Genomic DNA, 18,982 nt, shown 5'->3' with positions numbered 1-18,982 from the left:
TTCAAAAAAGTGGGGGAAGATGATTGGTCGTCACCATGACAACCGCTAGCTGAGCGCGCCGATGCTGTGGTTTCTCCCCATGACTCACTAAACCACTGACCAAATCTTACTGATAATTTCAAATAAACATAACTGTCCGAATAACAATAACGATTAGTTCAAAATTTTGTTAACAGAACAATTTTTTATTACCTATACATTCAATATTGTGATGCAGTTCCTTATTCTTATTTTTGTAATCGAAGTTTGGTTTGACAGTAGATGGCATGTCACATTGACACTGACGTACCTATGATATTAATCGCCATGTACATGAACGAAGTATGACATTTAAACTAGATACTCAAATATGAAAGAAATGATGAATGAAATCATATTTAATTTTTGTTACTAGTATTTCTACTTAATAAAACGTGTGAGACAGTAAATGATAATTGATGTAGATCGTAGTAATCGATGTGAATAGTATGTACGATCCTGAAATACGTACGTTTGCTCTTACGATAATGTGTTAAGAACCGAATGCAACTGAAAATAAGTTTTACCTTCTTTCCTGTAGTGTTTAATATTCTTGACTCATTTTTTGTGTTGATAATACAGTTTAAATAATGGGATGAAGATGTGTTAAAAAATTAAGATGAAAGTTACCGACTTTTAGTATCTCAAAGATTCAGAAAAGATACAGTCAGCGCTATCTAGCGGTCAGGTATGAAATTATTATTCAATTGAGAAAAAATAAAAATTTATTATTACACTTTCGTTATACCTTTTATATTTTGCGCAATAAATGTATCGTGATATTTTTAGTTGAAGAGAATCATCAAAATTAAGCAAAGTTGAACTGAATTAATTCTGAGAATCGACACTAGATGACCATCATGGTGGAGCAAGATTTTGGCGGTCTTTTTGAAAGAGCGTTCAATCTGTTATTTCACTAAACATTATAATTGTAGAAAATTAATGGCTATAAATATGGTTATAGCTTTTTAAGTGAATTTTAAGCAGGAGCAAGCTTCCCTTGACTTATAATTTCATTGATAATTTTAATAAAGCTTCGAAAGTATTTTTGTAATATAATTTTTATAGTTTTCGACTTTATATTATTATGTATAATGGATTATGTCTAATCGACTCAATAAAGCACAGAAATTGCTTATTTTGTGAAAAATATTAATTTTTTGTTCTAACAGTTCCAGTGATCCCCACTAGGTAGTGCTAGCGGTACTGTTATCAAAGCGCGCGTAAATTTGAAATGAAAAATGTACAATACTGTAATAAAATAAAACTTTAATAGTAAAAAATAAAATATAAATTACGATTTAAGAATTCGGGGAGGTAATAATTAAGAAATTAAGAAATTTAAAAAATGCAAGGTTTAAAATTCGAAGATGTAAAAATTGAATTTCAACACCGCTCGCAGTTCACGCAGAAGTAAACGTCAGACAATATACCGTTTTTTATTTTTCCCGCAACATACGATCACGTATTCAACGTGCAATTTCTTAATGCTACCTGACTATATTTTGCATAATGTTCTTTTTTGTCGACTTACGACCAACTAAAAGACAACCACGCTACGCGAGCCACGCCTCAAGTTCCGCTGCAAAAAAGAAAATGTTACGTTTTCAACGTGACGTTGACAAAGATAAATGGCAGCCTTGTTAATACGCGAATTGATGATTTAACACCTTTAGGTACGAGGTACTCATTGTACGAAGGTCTGTTTTCGATATTTTCCTGATCTTTCCAGCAAATGCCAAAACGTGCATCCTGTCCCAGAATAAATCTTTCACGAAAGGACAATCACCGACAATAATTGTCCTCGACTACCTTTTGTAATACCATTTTCCTCTTTTTCCCTTCTAACGTTTCGTGATCTGAATATTGGTCCAGAATAATTTACATGTTTGTGAGTCGCGTAAAGAATTGTAATAATGGGAATTGTAGTTAACCTTGATAACATAACTTATAAACCGCATTGTTGGTATCAAGTAGCAATTAACAAAGGCAAAAGGCGCAAGACTTTTCTGGTACGTGATCTAGATGGTATCGAGGCGTGTTCGAAGAATCCACCCATGTAACACGTCTCGTTCGGGCATCGATTCAATAAAGACTTTCTGCAAAAATACAGGTTACGAGTAGCGAAAGAAACGAGTGTCAAAGAAAAATAACTGAGAGAGAAATTGTTAACACTTTTATTTCGATGAAAACGTTGGTGTTACTAACAAACGAGAACGGAAGATAAACTGCATACAGAGTTATTATCTTAATACCCTTAACGCGTTGATTGCCATTGGAGATACAAAAGATGATAAAAATGATAAAACGGAAAACTCGGTAATTATAGAAATTCTCAATGATCCGCATTAAAACTAATCTAATCAAATCTATACCAAGTACATCTGTAATTTGAAAAGCAAACAGTAATTTACGTTAAGGAATGAATCTGTAATATGGTTAATTTTCTACATTATCATACGTCTGGCTACACATGGCTGTTTCTACTTGGCCTTATTTCTCGATTACGTTCGAGTACCGATTGAATTTTATCTTGATAATTGATCGTTTTTAAGGCGAGTGGTAATCGGGCAATGTTTGCTAGTAAAAAAAGGAGGTATAAAACATTCATGAGGTAAGCAATTGCGGTTGAAAAAAATTTTATTTATTGCATCGATAGCTTTGGTAACGTTGCTCTTCTGTAAATTGGAATAAATCAACGATGCTTTACATAAAGTAACCAATAAAGAGGCAGTAAAGCGAGGAATATCGATTTGTTGCATAACGCTTTAAATAGTAAAATCTACAATTATGAATACTTTCTGAAGTAACAAAAGTTTATGTATTTTATAAATTTATTTATATTTTTCACAAACTTATCTATTTTGTATTTATATTAAAATTTAAATATTAAAATTTAGGTACATTTGGATCTCGATAACGATAATAAATGATAGTTAACAGCATAAGAGTTAAGGCAACAATTACCAACGATAATTCAACCGATGATGCTATCGAAAATCCCATAATTCTTTTAACATTTACATGTTACATAACGTCTGTTATTTCTATTATTCTATCCGAGAGAAATCGAATAGGTTCGTGATAGAAAGTAATCAATCATTGTTTGTTGCGATTTGTTTACACGCGTGTCGATCCTAGATCAACTTTTATCGGTGATCACGACACAATTTATTGCAAATAAATCGCTGTCAGGCATATAATTGAATTTTCTTCCAAGGCTGACTGCCTGACAATAAACTTTCGAAAGTAGAAACTGTTATCACAGGATAAGTACAATATCATTCACAAATCTTTACACGTCTATTAACATAATTTATGAATTTCAGCGATCTTATCTTTATTGCCTCGTTTAGGATATCGGATTATCAAAATTTTAATCGATCTTGATTCCAAAGTTATAAAATCAGAAAAGATTTGGTATTTTTCTTTTTGATAAATTATTTTTTATTTGCATTCGTGAAAAATTCAAGGAGTCCTCCAAGACTTCTGTATGTACAATGTAGACTAATTACCTGTAATATCGCCGAGCGAATTCAATAAAATTCACAGCGATAATTTGTGCTATCTATTCGGCATCTGAACTGCTTTGTAATTATAGGTATGGAAACTGTAATTACGAGCGTCCATGGCAATCGCACGTAGCAAATGGCTACCACTGGTTTCTCGTATCATCGTGTCGTATTTTCAAAATATTACAAACGTCTAATCATTAAGGTTACCAAGGTCGATATTTTAATGAATACATCTATTCGGCATCTGAACTGCTTTGTAATTATTACCAGGGAGACTGTTATTACGTCCATGCAACTGCACGTAGCAAATGGCTGCCACTGATTTCTCGTATCATCGGCCGTCATATCGTGTCGCATTTTCAAAATGTTAGAAATTTATAGTCGCTAGAACTACCAAGGATATTTCAACGTATACATGATAAATTCTTGTCATTCTTTATAATTAATGTATCTCGTAATCAAATTTACCCTCTTCTTTATCCATGGTCTAACTCAGTCACATGTCACGTTTGTTGTGAGCTAAGTGTACATATGATGCAGATGCAATTAATATTAATATCAAAGTTAATGATTATTCTTCCTCTGTACATTCACCTGATTCATCGCTGCAAGTTTTTTATCCGAACTTCAAAAAAATAATAACACCAAAAACAATTACTGCTAGGAACATGGACCTGATGTTTAGCTTCATCGCTGCGAATCTTTTATTCAAACTTCAAAAAAATAATAACACCAAAAACAATTACTGCTAGGAACATGGACCTGATGTTTAGCTTCATCGCTGCAAGTCTTTTATTCGAACTTCAAAAAAATATCAACTCCAAAAACAATTACTGCTAGGAACATGGACCTGATGTTTAGCTTCATCGCTACAAGTCTTTTATTCCAACTTCAAGAAAATACTAACTCCAAAAACAATTACTGCTAGGAACATGGACCTGATGTTTAGCTTCATCGCTGCAAATCTTTTATTCGAACTTCAAAAAAATAATAACACCAAAAACAATTACTGCTAGGAACATGGACCTGATGTTTACCTTCATCGCTGGAAATCTTTTATTCGATCTCTAAAAAAATACTAACTCCACCAAATGTTACTGACAGGAATTTAAAAGTAATTTAAAATACAAAGTGTTTGAAAACTTGCAACAGAACGTTTCAAACAAGTCTCTGAGCCAGAAGTAAATTGAAATTTCCGCAAGCACTGATCCACTAACCTACGACTTAAAAATTGAGTATCTCCATTGATACGATCGATCAACGAACGTCAAGTCACTTGATTCCGCTCGCACTGGATGCTGGGGAGTTCTTTTTATGATCGTAACCAGCTACATGGAGGATGGCAATCATCGGTTAGACCCAGATCTCGCGGTGTAATCAAATTCAATGAAAAAATAGAGCTGGGGCTACCCTTTCCATGGGTTCATCGTCGAAGGGATATTACGTGCCGGATGGTAATGACCCTCCCTATTGCTCGAACTTTGTTCTCACGTTGGCAGTGCGTAGTTGGCGATAGACTGAAGGGGACACGAGCCTTCCGTTCTTTCGAAAAGTTGAGGAATTTCGGTCGGGACTTAGGGTTTCTTCAGGTACGTAAAACACGTTCACAGGAAATATTTTATTTCGAAGGCAATCATCTTTAAAGAATACACTCTCTGTTCCTATTTTTATAATCCTGAAAAAATAAATATGTCGACAATGTAAAATGTTTTTGTTCTTTCAAAAGTAAAAGTTAAGAGTTCTTTTAAACTGGTCAATTGGTTAACGAGAATTAATCGTTGAAAGTTTTCTTGCTCTCTTACTATATTCTTTTTGTCGTTGTATAAAAACGGTGAACTGATTCATTCTACACTCTTCTACCACGTAACGATAAATCGATTTTCTCACGTGTTAGAGTAATCCGATCACCGGATTTATTGTATAGCGAAAGGTTAGCAACGAGTTTCACTGACCGAGGATGTATTTCCCCGAAGACGAGCGGCTAGAGGTAGTCACTTTATCCCACTGAAAGCACACCGTTACGACGGAAATATATCGGCAAAGACATTGGCAATCTCCTCTATCCTATCTATTCTTGGATGAATCCGTGATGCAGCTCGTTTTACGCGTGGTTACTATCCCTGTGCTGTCGAGCTTAATAAAAATCTAGCTTAATTGCATTCCTATTCGTCGGAGGGAGAATTTATTACATTTCACTATGCATGACTTCCATAAGAGTCAAACGTGTTCTATTTTTGGTAATAAAATTGCTCGAATTTTTTTTATGGAGAGCTTTATCGAATATCAAAAGAATGAGGACAGTCAAAAGTTCAATAAATTGCACGATTTTCGAAAACATTACAAGATATAAATGTGGTATCAGGTAGTTTGTGTATTAGAAAGTTTAAAAGTTGAATTTTTGTTAAAAGGTACTTGCAAACTATGGAAATTGAAATGAACTGATCTGGATTTTCATTTAATTTCATTTCAGCAATTAGTACCATTCCAATCAATATTTTTTGCTACTTTGTAGTGATTTCTGTTCGTCCTTCACCGGCATAGCGAACGGTTTTGAAATTCACGGAAATGCGAAATTAACATACTCCAAAAAAATCTGGCAAACTGGTATTTCACGTTTCCGTAAAACAAAAGACTAAGGCCAGAATACTTAATCTTCGCCGTATAAGATAATACGTGTATACATTGGCAGTCATTTTTGAAGACTATAAACCGTGCGAGGTTTACAAGCATCAAAATTTGATAAAAATATAAAATAAATAAAATCTTAACTTCAGAGGTACAATCATTGGTTAGCTCAAAATTCGTAATTCAGTAAACTCTTACATAATTTTCAACAAAGATTACTCTACCATCACACTTCAAAATCGTTCAGTATATCAAATACAAATATTGTGGTAGTTAGTGATGTGGTCAAAGATAACCCAGATAATTCAAGAATTGCAATTTATGATTAAAAAGCACTGCCAGTCAAGTATCAATACACTGAAGTGTTTTGATGCCGCAATACACACAGCGAAAAAGTTTCACTTGTACGGCATCGTTGATAACAATGTAATTCAGTCGATAACGAATTATCTTTCACTGGTTGAACGTTAAAGCGAAGATCATCGAGTCGCGCAGAGTGGACGACAACAGTTCGACCTGTGTACACAGAAATTACATACATATCTCTTCCTATCCGGCGTGGTCAGCTGTAATTCGATTACACGCTTCGCTTTCGGAACTTCACTGCACGTGTTCGAAGTACAAAATATTCTAGGTAACGAGTTTGGTGTATTTGCACCGAACCGGTGCAGTTATTACTGTCCAGAGACACAAAATCGGCTCGGAGTGTCACGTACGGATGAGAGAAACCAGAAGGTCGAAGAAGAGGGGACACCTAATCGAATACTTGTCTCGATTTCTTTTCAACAACCTCCACCGGTAAGTCGCAATGCAAATTTTTATGTGGTTCGAATATTTGTAGAGACGCCATCTGCATTTGGACAGTTGTTTTCTTATACCTCACTCGATGTCGCGTGCTTGGTCTCAATATCTGGCGCTAATTAGGGACATTTATAATAAATAACGTTATTGAGGATTAATGATATTAATAGGCAAAAATTGTGGTCATCACAGTGCAGAGTATGAAAGGGAATTGTTAACGCGATATCGCGTTGGTCCGCTGCGATCGACACAGACTCAGACTGCATTCATAGTACACAACACCAATTATATTATTTGTATATGTGCTATGTGTATATGTATTATTTACATATATGTATATAGTACTATAATGCCTCATAGTACATAATACCAATTACATTATGTGTATATGTACTATTTACATATATGTATATGTACATAGTACTATAATGCTTCATGTAAATCATCCTATTATCAACATAACCATTTTAAATACGAGCCTCATATTTCATCATAAAATAATATATCATTTACCAGATTCTTTTATACCCTTTAACATCGTTAATACATTTCCATTGTACTCAAAAGATTTTCTTAAGAGGAGCCTAATTTATGCAACGTATTTTGCATATTACATGTTACAAATACAATAAATAAAAATCTTGAAAAGCGATTTGATCGTGGATTTTCATTCTTGTAGGCTCTTAAGAGGAGTCTAATTTATGCAACGTACTTTGCATATTACATGTTACAAATACAATAAACAAAAATCTTGAAAAACGATTTGATCGTGGATTTTCATTCTTGTAGGCTCTTAAGAGGAGTCTAATTTATGCAACGTACTTTGCATATTACATATTACAAATACAATAAATAAAAATCTTGAAAAACGATTTGATCGTGGATTTTCGTTCTTGTAGGCTCTTAAGAGGAGTCTAATTTATGCAACGTACTTTGCATATTACATATTACAAATACAATAAATAAAAATCTTGAAAAACGATTTCATCGTGGATTTTTATTCTTGTAGGCTTTTGTTGGGTCAGGTACTAAGTCTGAAACAAGTTCACGGTAGTATTAGATCGAAGACTAAACGAGATTAGCCTCGATCGCACCGATAATACGCGATCGTGTACAGAGCTGGAATACAAATTTTGCACGCTGTTCATTCACATTGTGTTCTGCTGCGTAGAAAGAAACGTGACATTTTTTATTTGCTGGATACACAGATCCGATGAGAAAAATGCGAAAAGAAGAAACAGGGTCACCGTTCGAACGGGATAGAGAGATGATTTGCGTAAACGGTTGATTGAAGTAGCCATGCCATTATTACCCGCGTTCTTGTTTTCAGCGTTTAAGTGATTGTTATGCAGCAAGCGATAACGTAATTGTACGAAAGCCAGTCAAGTGGGACGCGATCTTTCGTCGCGAATAAAAATAAGAAGAAAAGGTGTTATACGTATGATCGATTTGCAATATCAGTTATTTGATTATTTCTCTCGCATGTAATTACGCTTATTGATGTAAACGCTTGGTAGTTCAGAAAAACCACTGAATTCGCAGAAATAATCGGCGTATCTTAAATTGATAGTCGGAGCGCGAATGAGTACTAAGATTATCCAATTTTCAGATATTAACATAATTTTTGCGATATCTTTGATTTATGCCTTCAGACATTAATTTCGTATTGTTCCACTTTCGATCATATTTCTTCTGCTAGTTTTTGCGAATCGATACTATCGATCTTTTGCAAGTCCCACGCGTTGCGTCATCGTTCACACCGCAGCAGCATAAGACACATAAAATGCGTCAGCTGTTTAGAATTAATTAAATGATCCGCGCCTTCTTTTCTTGAACCGTATCACGCAAGCAAACGCGTCGGTTGGAAGGCGTATCCCCTGTAATTTCTCGCGTAAATCGCAATTAATTCCAAGGTACGCGCTAAAGGGTTCAATGGTAATTAATACTTTTACACGTCGTGTCGGTTAATAGATTTATTACGCAGGACACGTTACGTGTTTCAAGGCGATCTAGAATAATCAAACTCCCATGACATGTCACTTATGTTTTATTATGTTCTGGACCGCTGGTAACGTATTCAGCGGGACCAATATCTCTCCGATCTTGTATTACTGACAAGGGAAAAGAAATACAAGAAACTGAATCGTAACAGCGAGACATCAAAAATCCCCTCTTAATTATCATCGAGTAACGATAACGCTTTAAATACAAGGTGGTCGAAGTCGTGTGAAAGAAGGATAACCGTGAACTCGATAACGTAGATTCGTAACTTTTCACAGCACGTGCTTGTGGTAAACTTACGTTGCAATTACTGTAAATCTAATGCGAGGGACAGGTGTACTTTATTCCGATTGGCTTGCCACTTACGGAACTGGCACCGCCTCTGATACATACTCGGTCGAGAATCGTTTACGTATGACGTGGATCTTTACGCGTGGGTGGTTGTGCTAATAAAAACCATATCAATTATTTAGTAGCCGCATAAAGGAATATTTCATTTGCAGTATGGTATAGACAAACAAGTGTAGCAAGACCTTGTCATCACTTTTCAAAGATCAATTGAAACATTCCTACATTTATAATTTTAAAAATATTTTTATATTTTTACATTTCTAATTTCAAAAATATTTGCATATTTTTATATTTGTAATTTCAGAAATATTTGCATATTTTTGCATTTTTAATTTCAACAATATTTGTATGTTTTTATAGGGCTGCATTTGTACGTTTGTACATTTGAATATTGGTACATTGGTACATTGGTACGTTTGTACATTTGAACATTGGTACATTGGTACATTTGAACGTTGGTACATTTGAACATTGGTACATTTGAACCTTTGAACATTTGTATATTTGTACATTTGTACATTGGTACATTTATACATTTGTACATTTGAACATTTGTACATTGGTACATTTATACATTTGTACATTTGAACATTGGTACATTGGTACATTTGAACGTTGGTACATTTGAACATTGGTACATTGGTACATTTGAACGTTGGTACATTTGAACATTGGTACATTTGAACCTTTGAACATTTGTACAGTTGTACATTGGTACATTTGAACATTGATACATTTGAACATTGGTACATTTGAACGTTGGTACATTTAAACATTTGTACATTGGTACATTTATACATTTGAACATTTGAACCTTTGAACCTTTGAACCTTTGAACCTTTGAACCTTTGAACATTTGAACATCTGAACCTTTGAACCTTTGAACATTTGAACATTTGAACATTTGAACATTTGAACATTTGAACATTTGAACATTTGAACATTTGAACATTTGAACATTTGAGCATTTGAACATTTGTAAACTTGAAAGTAAATCAAGACTCATTTGAACATTTATATTTCACGTAGAGGTGTGCAATACCGTGGCTCTTGACAAACTCAACCCACGCTGTTGCAGTGATTTTTCAACCTCAGAGAACCCCGATTCTTTCGGTAATCTATACAGCTAACGTTACTCGATGTCCTAAATAACGGTACACCCGATCCTTCTACGTTTCTCGAACAATTCAGGTTCTCTACACTGCGATCGATTCGTGCCTAAGAATTGTACAAAGTTACTTTTACGTGATGACAGCTCGAATTAGCTCATAAATTTCATAGCGATATAAGCTCCACTGCTGTTAAATCAAAACCAGAGTCCTTTTACATGAAATAAAAAAAATTGTAAAATAAGAAAAAATTGTTGATTCAGAAAAATATATCACTATTGATTGATCCAATGAACACAATTTTACACAGAAATTAAAAATAATTTTGGAAAAAATTTTCTTACTGCCTACATTAGAACATTTATTTGCTCTCGAGTGTTTAACTATGAGTAATGTTTAATGTTGATAACATAGGTAGCGTTGATTAACCTTACTGATAATATTTTCCTGCAATCTTTTCTCAAAGACAGTTTTACCCAATAATCGATTAGTACGAAAAGCGCAAAGTAACCGAAGGGAAATTGAACGCGAAAGGTCGTCCGATGGCGGAAGTTCAACGCCTACCAAATCCGGTTCGAAAGGATTCCGAGAACAACGAAACGATTCTTATATTTCATTGTCGCGTGTATCGACAATCGTTCGTTCGTTCGGTTTTATCGAGTCTCGCGATCAAAGGCTACAGAGTGATTGTATTGGCGTTGCTAAGAGACTCGTATGTGAGATACCCATCGGTGTTCCGTACGAAAGATTGATCGCAGGACGATAGACAGGATGTGGAAGTAAAAGGTTGATCGGAAAAATTTCAGAAGAAAAAATAAATTGGGTCAAGTGTTCACTTCGATTGCAAGGACCACCTAGTGACTACGTTGTCCTTTTTAGATGAAATTAGCCGGGAAAAGGATAATAAATCGATGGCCAGGAACTTCGAGTCGATGTCATTGAATGCCATCTAAGGCATGCCTACGGTTCTCTGTGCTGACCTTCGTCGGTGTAGAACGACGGTTCCGTAACCGGTCTGTAATATGTTTTGTATTTAGAACAATTCGATGTTGCATAATTTCTGTCGCTTTCTTTTTGGTTGCAATTCTTTAGAGAGACTTGATCGTCTTCTTATGAAACCGAGTTATCATGAAATGTCTCTTTCCATGATACAAAATTTCAACTCGAATTTAGGGGTCGAGGTCAATTTTGTTTACCAAACCTAAAGTGTATAAATCATGCAAGCTTATGAAAAATCCACTCCACGTATACATTGATAACAAAGATTTAAATTTACAAAGTAATGTTTGTAGCAGTAAATCGATCATGGAAGTAGAAGTAGAAGTTCTGTAGCTTTAAAGTAACTAGAGTTCTTCCATTAAAGTGTGCATTACAATCAATCTGTACAGAATGTTTCAAATAAACTGCAACATACTACAGAATAATATTTGCAACAATAAATCGATTACGGAATTGAAATAGAAGTTCTGTAGCTTTAAAGTAACTAGAGTATTTCTTCCATTAAAATGTGCATTACATTCAATCGGTACAGAATGTTTCAAATAAACTGCAACATACTACAGAATAATATTTGCAGCAATCAATCGATTATGGAAGTAGAAGTAGAAGTTCTGTAGCTTCAAAGTTACTAGACTTCTTCCATTAAAGTGTGCATTACAATCAATCGGTACAGAATGTTTCAAGTAAACTGCAACATACTACAAAGTAATATTTGCAGCAGTAAATTGATTATGGAAGTAGAAGTAGAAGTTCTGTAGCTTTAAAGTAACTAGAGTTCTTCCATTAAAGTGTGCATTACAATCAATCTGTACAGAATGTTTCAAATAAACTGCAACATACTACAGAATAATATTTGCAGCAATCAATCGATTATGGAAGTAGAAGTAGAAGTTCTGTAGCTTCAAAGTTACTAGAGTTCTTCCATTAAAGTGTGCATTACAATCTGTACCGAATGTTTCAAGTAAACTGCAACATATTGACGATAATTGATTTCTGCACGATCTTCGCGCGTTTTTCTTGTACAACCTTGTAATATGCAGTAGAAAAAAAAATGAAATTGATTCGTCATAGGAAGATTGTACTTTTAGTACTGGTAAAAAGCGACGGTTTAATTCGTCACACGAGTTCGGCCCAAACGAACAGGATACGACTGCAAAAACAATTAGAACTATTTTTCAGACGAATTGACTCTCTGCGTCACTGTATTGACCGATGTTTCTTGTCGACATCGAAAAACGCTTAAGTTTCTGAATAGCTAAAACGTTTTAGATTAATCATCGGTGGAAACGTTCGATTTCTCATGTATCTTTCAGATATCTGATCGTAAATGCATTTCGAATGGAAGTTTTCCGATAATTAAATCTTGAACGATTTGCAGTCGTTTCGAGAAAATTCTCAAAAAAGAATCTCGTAGGATAAAATCTTTCTTTTCTGTTTGTGTGTCAGAGTAATCGCAATAATTTGCTCTTTTTTCAATTTAAACGATCGCGTGCCACACAGTTATACGTTCGTTTCATTTACATGAAAGCGATACTAAACGATAAAGCGCATACACATGTTAGCTATTAGAAATTCATGGGTAGAAATTCCCTCGGTGTCAGCCGATGATTTACTTGCGAAGAAAAGCTCTCGAACGATTAACCATTTGAAGAATCAACGGAAAAAGAGTCACGCATGGGACGTGTTGTGTCTATTTAATAAACGTGTTACATAAAGTAACGCTGGAAAACAAACAAGTGATCGCGAAAGAATTAAATAAAAGATACAGCGAAGCTGCGTTAAAACACTCTTGCAAGAGTGTTAAAAGACTCCTCAATATTTTTATCGTTTACTCTTCAACTTGCAAATAACTGAATAATTCAAAAATTTGTTAATTATCAATATTTAATCAGTAACCTCAGTAACAGATAGCTTCTTTTAACAAAAGATCGATGACTTAGTATTAAACACGTCTCAACAGCAAAGTGATTGTACAATGAAATCAGGAATAATAAATCCCATAAAACATGTAGCAATCTATAGGTAGACCGATGGTAAAAAATTAATTGTATTGATCGAAGTCTCATGACGTTCCCGATTAGTAAGCACCCCAAAGTGTACTCGTATGTCCATGAACCTGCAGAAACGGCTTTTGCCCGGTACTGTGAGCGTATATAAGACTGACGACGAGCTATTACAAAGCGCAGTGTTAGATTACCACCTCGACGTCAACAACGAGCATCGTGTTATTGGCAAACCGGTGTTCCCACATTCAGTGACCCGTTAAATGGTTCATCGTGATCGCAGCTGAAATTTTAAAGAATCGATCGTTAACACACCGAGCTTCGACATGGAGACTGTGCTATCCACGAACTTAGACAACTCTGGCCGAATAGATGCCAACAAGACCAACTTCGCGAAAGATGTGCCCAAAATTGCGAGATACACGGTAAGATTGTTGCGAGCTTCGGAATTTTCGTTGTTAGAGTTTCGGGACTTTGGAATTTTGAGGGTGGATATATTTAACAGCGATATTGATGAAATTGTTGAAATTGAATTTGGAGTTTGAAAGTTACGGATACAATCTTGAGTGTGAAATTTTTATACTGCTAATGTTGGAGCAAATGTAACGAAGTGTAACAAAAATGTAACAAAATGTGACTATTGCAATCTAGAATTTTGGTGCTACATCTGCTGCAAACTGTGGAATTTAAACATTACAAAAATTAGAATATTAGAGAGTAAAATTGCGTAAGTAACAATCGTAGTTTGCATTTTGATCAACTCGGGTTAACAAGCGCGTTCCGCTTCTCCAAAATGGCGTATAAAAGAAACAGGAAATGGACTGTTCGTATGTTTATATGTTGTCCCCAATCCGTCATTATATCTATCTTGTAACATAAAACAATACCGTTATTATAATTACGATTGACATGTCTATTAATAGAATTGAAATGATGTAACGCTAACATTAGAAAAGACGAGTTATTACGGAGCATCGATGATTACTAAAACCGAAGCCATAAATGCCATACTTCCAATAATAACCCATCATTCGAGTAGCGAATTAACTGAATATTCGCTAATAATATAATTGCATAACTATAATAATATAATTGGCAGACGGTGAACAATGGTCTGATATTTTCACAGCGGATCGTAGTCTGAAAAAACCAAAGTATTCACAATTTTGGAATTGTGAATACAGTAATTCGCTAATAATATAATTGTTTAATTATAATAATATAATTGGCAGATGGTGAACAATGGTCTCATATTTTCAGAGAGGATTGTAGTCTGAAAAAAACCAAAGTATCCGCCATAATGTTAGAGTTGTGAATACAGTAATTCGCTAATAATATAATTGTATAATTATAATAATATAATTAGCAGACAGTGAACAATGGTCTCATATTTTCACAGCGGATCGTAGTCTGAAAAAACCAAAGTATTCACAATTTTGGAATTGTGAATACAGTAATTCGCTAATAATATAATTGTTTAATTATAATAATATAATTGGCAGATGGTGAACAATGGTCTCATATTTTCAGAGAGGATTGTAGTCTGAAAAAAACCAAAGTATCCGCCATAATGTTAGAGTTGTGAATACAGTAATTCGCTAATAATATAATTGTATAATTATAATAATATAATTAGCAGACAGTGAACAATGGTCTCATATTTTTACAGCGGATCGTAGTCTGAAAAAACCAAAGTATTCACAATTTTGGAACTGTGAATACAGTAATTCGCTAATAATATAATTATTTAATTATAATAATATAATTGGCAGACAGTGAACAATGGTCTAATATTTTCACAGCGGATCGTAGTCTGAAAAAACCAAAGTATTCTCCACAATTTTGGAATCGCGAATACGGAAATACTAAAAATGAAATACTGACGCGTTCCCTTGTAGGCGTAATCGTGGTCCTAGAAATCAAAATATAAACGTTACATTCTGTTGTCAGCTATTGTGAATCATTGCGTGGAAGTGGATCAACTATATAATTCAGTCCTCGACTATGTTGTCCATTAATGACCGAGATAAAGCGACCACAAATGAGAGCGCGTCGCGAATTGCTGCATACGCTCGATGCAACGGGCCAACACGTTAATTGTCCCGCGTGAAAGCGCTAATTCAATTTCCGATGCCGGGAAAACAACAAATTGTTATTATTCTGCATTGGGTTACACTGATATGTATTCACGGTGTTGCAACATGTGTTGCATTCAAACGACATAATCTGATCAATCCAATGTTATAAACATGTCCTACAAAACGATAGCTTTAACTTCCTGTCATGAACTCGCTTCTTTAATGAACCGTGTTTTCGAAAATTATCTAGGGATTTAGCTGTGGAGATCTGCATTGATGGATGGATTTAACAAAGAAACGTTTGTTATAATTATTCGATGAAGGAACATCGATGCAAGTGTTGGGTACAAGGTTTATTGTTTGATGTTTCAGCTGGCGGATTCAGCGGACAACAACATTGGAATGGATTATCATGTACAAATAGTTACGAAGGACGATAAGCTTAGGATATTGAAATTCCTCAGAAGGTTTTTCTTCAGAGACGAGCCGCTTAATCACTGTATCCAGCTAATACCTGAAAGCGAGGACAGCACTTGTCTCGAATTAGAGGAATACTGTAGTATGTCCACGCTCGAGAACAACCTTAGCCTTATGGCGGTTTCAACCAGTGGTGCTATTGTAGGTGTTCTCTTAAATGGTAAGAATCACAGATAATTGTACTCTAATGCGTTTCATTTCTTGAATCACTGCTGTGAGGTACCAATACACAGTAGCTACTCAATATTTAATTTTGAATCTCCAATATCTAATACTCGACTATATACTTCGTACTACTTAAATTACTTGCTACTATTTAAATTACTTGGTACTTAATATTTAAGTTAAGAAATGAAACATCTTGTGATTCATTCTGATGCACACTGCATCTCACAATTATACCAACGAATTAAATGGACTGAAACTTTGCACCTTATACGTAAATTAAGAATACGAGTTACCAAGAATGATCTATTCTTGCTAAGAAAGAACAATGCAGACGAAACTGGTACATTCTACGAATACGAAACGATGAATAATTTCATTGGAATATCAAATCTAGGCTAACAAGGATAAGTTAAAAACACGTCTGCTTACCATAAAAGGTCACTAATATTTGCGAAACGTATCTTGTTTGAGCAAAAATAGTTTTACTTTGAATAGACTAATAATAAAGATAACAAAAATCCCGTCGTACCTTGAGGATAAATCCCGAGGATAAAAGTGAAAAATTATATAAAAAAATTGTGCAAAAATTTTCCTACTTCTACATTTATCATTAATTATATGAACCTGCAAATAAAGTAAAATTTCTAGTCATAAGGTGAATTAAATGTGTATACTGAAGCATCAAAATCTTCCAAGCCTTCAGGGTCTTAACGTTGATTCAATCTCGAGTGTATTAAACAATAATCTGATAAAAAAATAATAGTAGAAGGAAGGAAGACACGCCTTCGAGAAAACGGTACTGTTCAACGTTACATAAATTGTTATGCGAGTACTAGGCAAATGTGAGGCTTATTAATCGCTACCGGTTGTCACAACAGCGATAATTATGTTACTTTATCGGTAGATCCAGTTAGTCACGTGTTATGCCGAAGTCAAGGGAAAAACGTATGAAAAAAATATATAAAAATTCTCTTTCAATATTTCAACTCGGTGGTAATTGGACAACTGTTCCTATCTCAAAGAGCAGTACAGTATTATTTATTGGAGAATATTCCGAGTGCTCGTCATGCTATGAACAATGAGCGAATAAACTCTTAGCAGTAGAAATTGTTTCCAATGCAAAGTAGATGTTAAGCGGTTACCTTCGATATAAGATATCGAGGTTGAGTTCTTAACAGAAAGGCGATCCGTCAATCTAAAATTAACGTCCGACTGATTGCCATTAACAGTACGTGCAATTTGTCGAATTTAATTATTGTAAAAGTTAGATGTGAACTTGTACTTTTGCTAATGGTGTTAGCGTCATATATGGGGCATGATCGAGTGACTTTCGGTAATTTGAAATCCTTGATTTACAAATCTAAAAACATACCAATTCAGGAGTTTAAAAATTTGTAAATTTTAAAAGTTCAAAAATCAAGTTTCCACATAAAGAGTCAATCCGTACTTCGAGAATATCATACTTCTTCATATACTTATCCCATTACGTGTTATCACATTTTCAATTCTACGTTATATGCTAATAAGAGACCTTTAGAATGAATGTAGATTGCCGTTCACCACTAAATGCATTTACATAAGTATTGTCTGTTAAATTTATGACTTCATATAACAAATCTTATCAATGATTTGCAACGTCTATTCTTACAAGTATACAACTATTTATTCGTTAACAGTTTTTCAAGAAGATATACTCATGTGTATGTAAGCATGTAAATTGTTATGCGCGGTTTTGCTTTGCAAATCAGATGCGAACCATTCAAGTAATTATACATTCAGGCCGCATTAACTGTAATTAATCAACAAATTACGCACGTAGGAAAAATGGATCCCCCCTGCGAGGGAGACCCGGAATACATCACCTCGTGTGAAAATCCAAAATTCAAGAAAATTCTGAGGTTACTGCGGTACGTGGACCAAAATGTGAATCGCAGTGGACAGTATGAAGGTCTGAATATCCTGGAGATCAGAATACTCTCTGTGGACAGTAGCTGGAGGGGCAAAGGGATTGCCAAGACTCTTGTGGAAAAAACTATGTAAGTTTAGTTTACATTTTTACACTTCCAAATCCTATAAATTTTTAAATTCAAATTATCCATCGCTATCTGATGTGCAATTGATAAATGAAAATAATCGATTTACAGTGAAATAGGAAAGGAAAAGGGCTTTCACATGGTACGCGCTGACTGTTCGTCCTTTTTCTCCGGCAAACTTTGCGCACGACTAGGCTTCGAACGGATATACGAATTGAAATATGCGGATTACGTGGACGAGGATGGTAATCCTGTGTTTAATCCAGCGTTCCCACACACGTCGATTATTTCGTACATCAAGAAACTGTAACAGACACAGCAGCACGATATGTTATCAACATCGAGTACCTGTTTAGAACGAAGAATAATTTTTATAAACGCACTCCAAACTTTGTATTGTATTCCACCTTGCGGCGATTATTCGGATCTATTGTACATTTTCGTTTCTTAAATAAACCATTAATTTATTTATTACTTTTATACCAAGTGATGTCGCACTGGGATAATTTATCGTCTTCGTGTAAAAATTATATGATGTTAATATGATACTAATGATATTGTGCACTTAATGAGTGGAACTCGGAAACGAGTATTAATCACATTGTCAATGATGCAAACAAATTTACTTTGTTAAATATTCTGAAAAAATACATATAAATTTGTTGCTTTGGTGTGATCAATTTGCACGGAAATATAAGAATAAGATGATTTGTATTTAAATGGATTCCTAATGCTATTAAACTTTTTTTATAAATAAATTGAGAAACAAGTATTGATGCTTCTATTTTAAAAATAAATAAATCC

General features: G+C 34.5%; 1 protein-coding gene across 5 annotated transcripts; it reads left to right on the top strand.

Moving 5' to 3' along the window:
• The first annotated feature begins 4,975 nt into the window (after positions 1–4,975).
• LOC100876897 (arylalkylamine N-acetyltransferase 1) lies at positions 4,976–18,950 on the top strand. 5 transcript variants are annotated; one of them, XM_076542172.1, is made up of 5 exons: positions 4,978–5,122; positions 6,830–6,956; positions 15,873–16,137; positions 17,965–18,181; positions 18,290–18,950. In XM_076542172.1, exons 3-5 carry the CDS (start codon positions 15,903–15,905, stop codon positions 18,486–18,488), a joined length of 651 nt encoding a protein of 216 aa, XP_076398287.1. In that variant the 5' UTR covers positions 4,978–5,122; positions 6,830–6,956; positions 15,873–15,902; the 3' UTR covers positions 18,489–18,950. The 5 variants fall into 5 exon arrangements, with proteins under 5 accessions (XP_012142792.1, XP_076398287.1, XP_012142804.1 ...); XM_012287414.2 differs by having other exon boundaries at positions 4,979–5,122; positions 6,793–6,956; XM_012287402.2 differs by lacking the exon at positions 6,830–6,956 and having other exon boundaries at positions 4,976–5,122.
• Positions 18,951–18,982: the final 32 nt, after the last annotated feature.

This window comes from Megachile rotundata, chromosome 2 (assembly GCF_050947335.1).
Source record: "Megachile rotundata isolate GNS110a chromosome 2, iyMegRotu1, whole genome shotgun sequence".
NCBI lineage: Eukaryota > Metazoa > Arthropoda > Insecta > Hymenoptera > Megachilidae > Megachile > Megachile rotundata.
This window is presented reverse-complemented; position numbering and strand designations above follow the sequence as displayed.

What these genes read in the sequence shown, in the direction of transcription:
- LOC100876897 (XM_012287402.2), top strand. Translation starts at nt 4,985, where the DNA reads ATGGTAATGACCCTCCCTATTGCTCGAACTTTGTTCTCACGTTGGCAG. An exon ending in TGTAGGTGTTCTCTTAAATG is followed by an intron (nt 16,138 to 17,964) that starts GTAAGAATCACA and finishes TTACGCACGTAG; the next exon opens with GAAAAATGGATCCCCCCTGC. An exon ending in ACTCTTGTGGAAAAAACTAT is followed by an intron (nt 18,182 to 18,289) that starts GTAAGTTTAGTT and finishes ATCGATTTACAG; the next exon opens with TGAAATAGGAAAGGAAAAGG.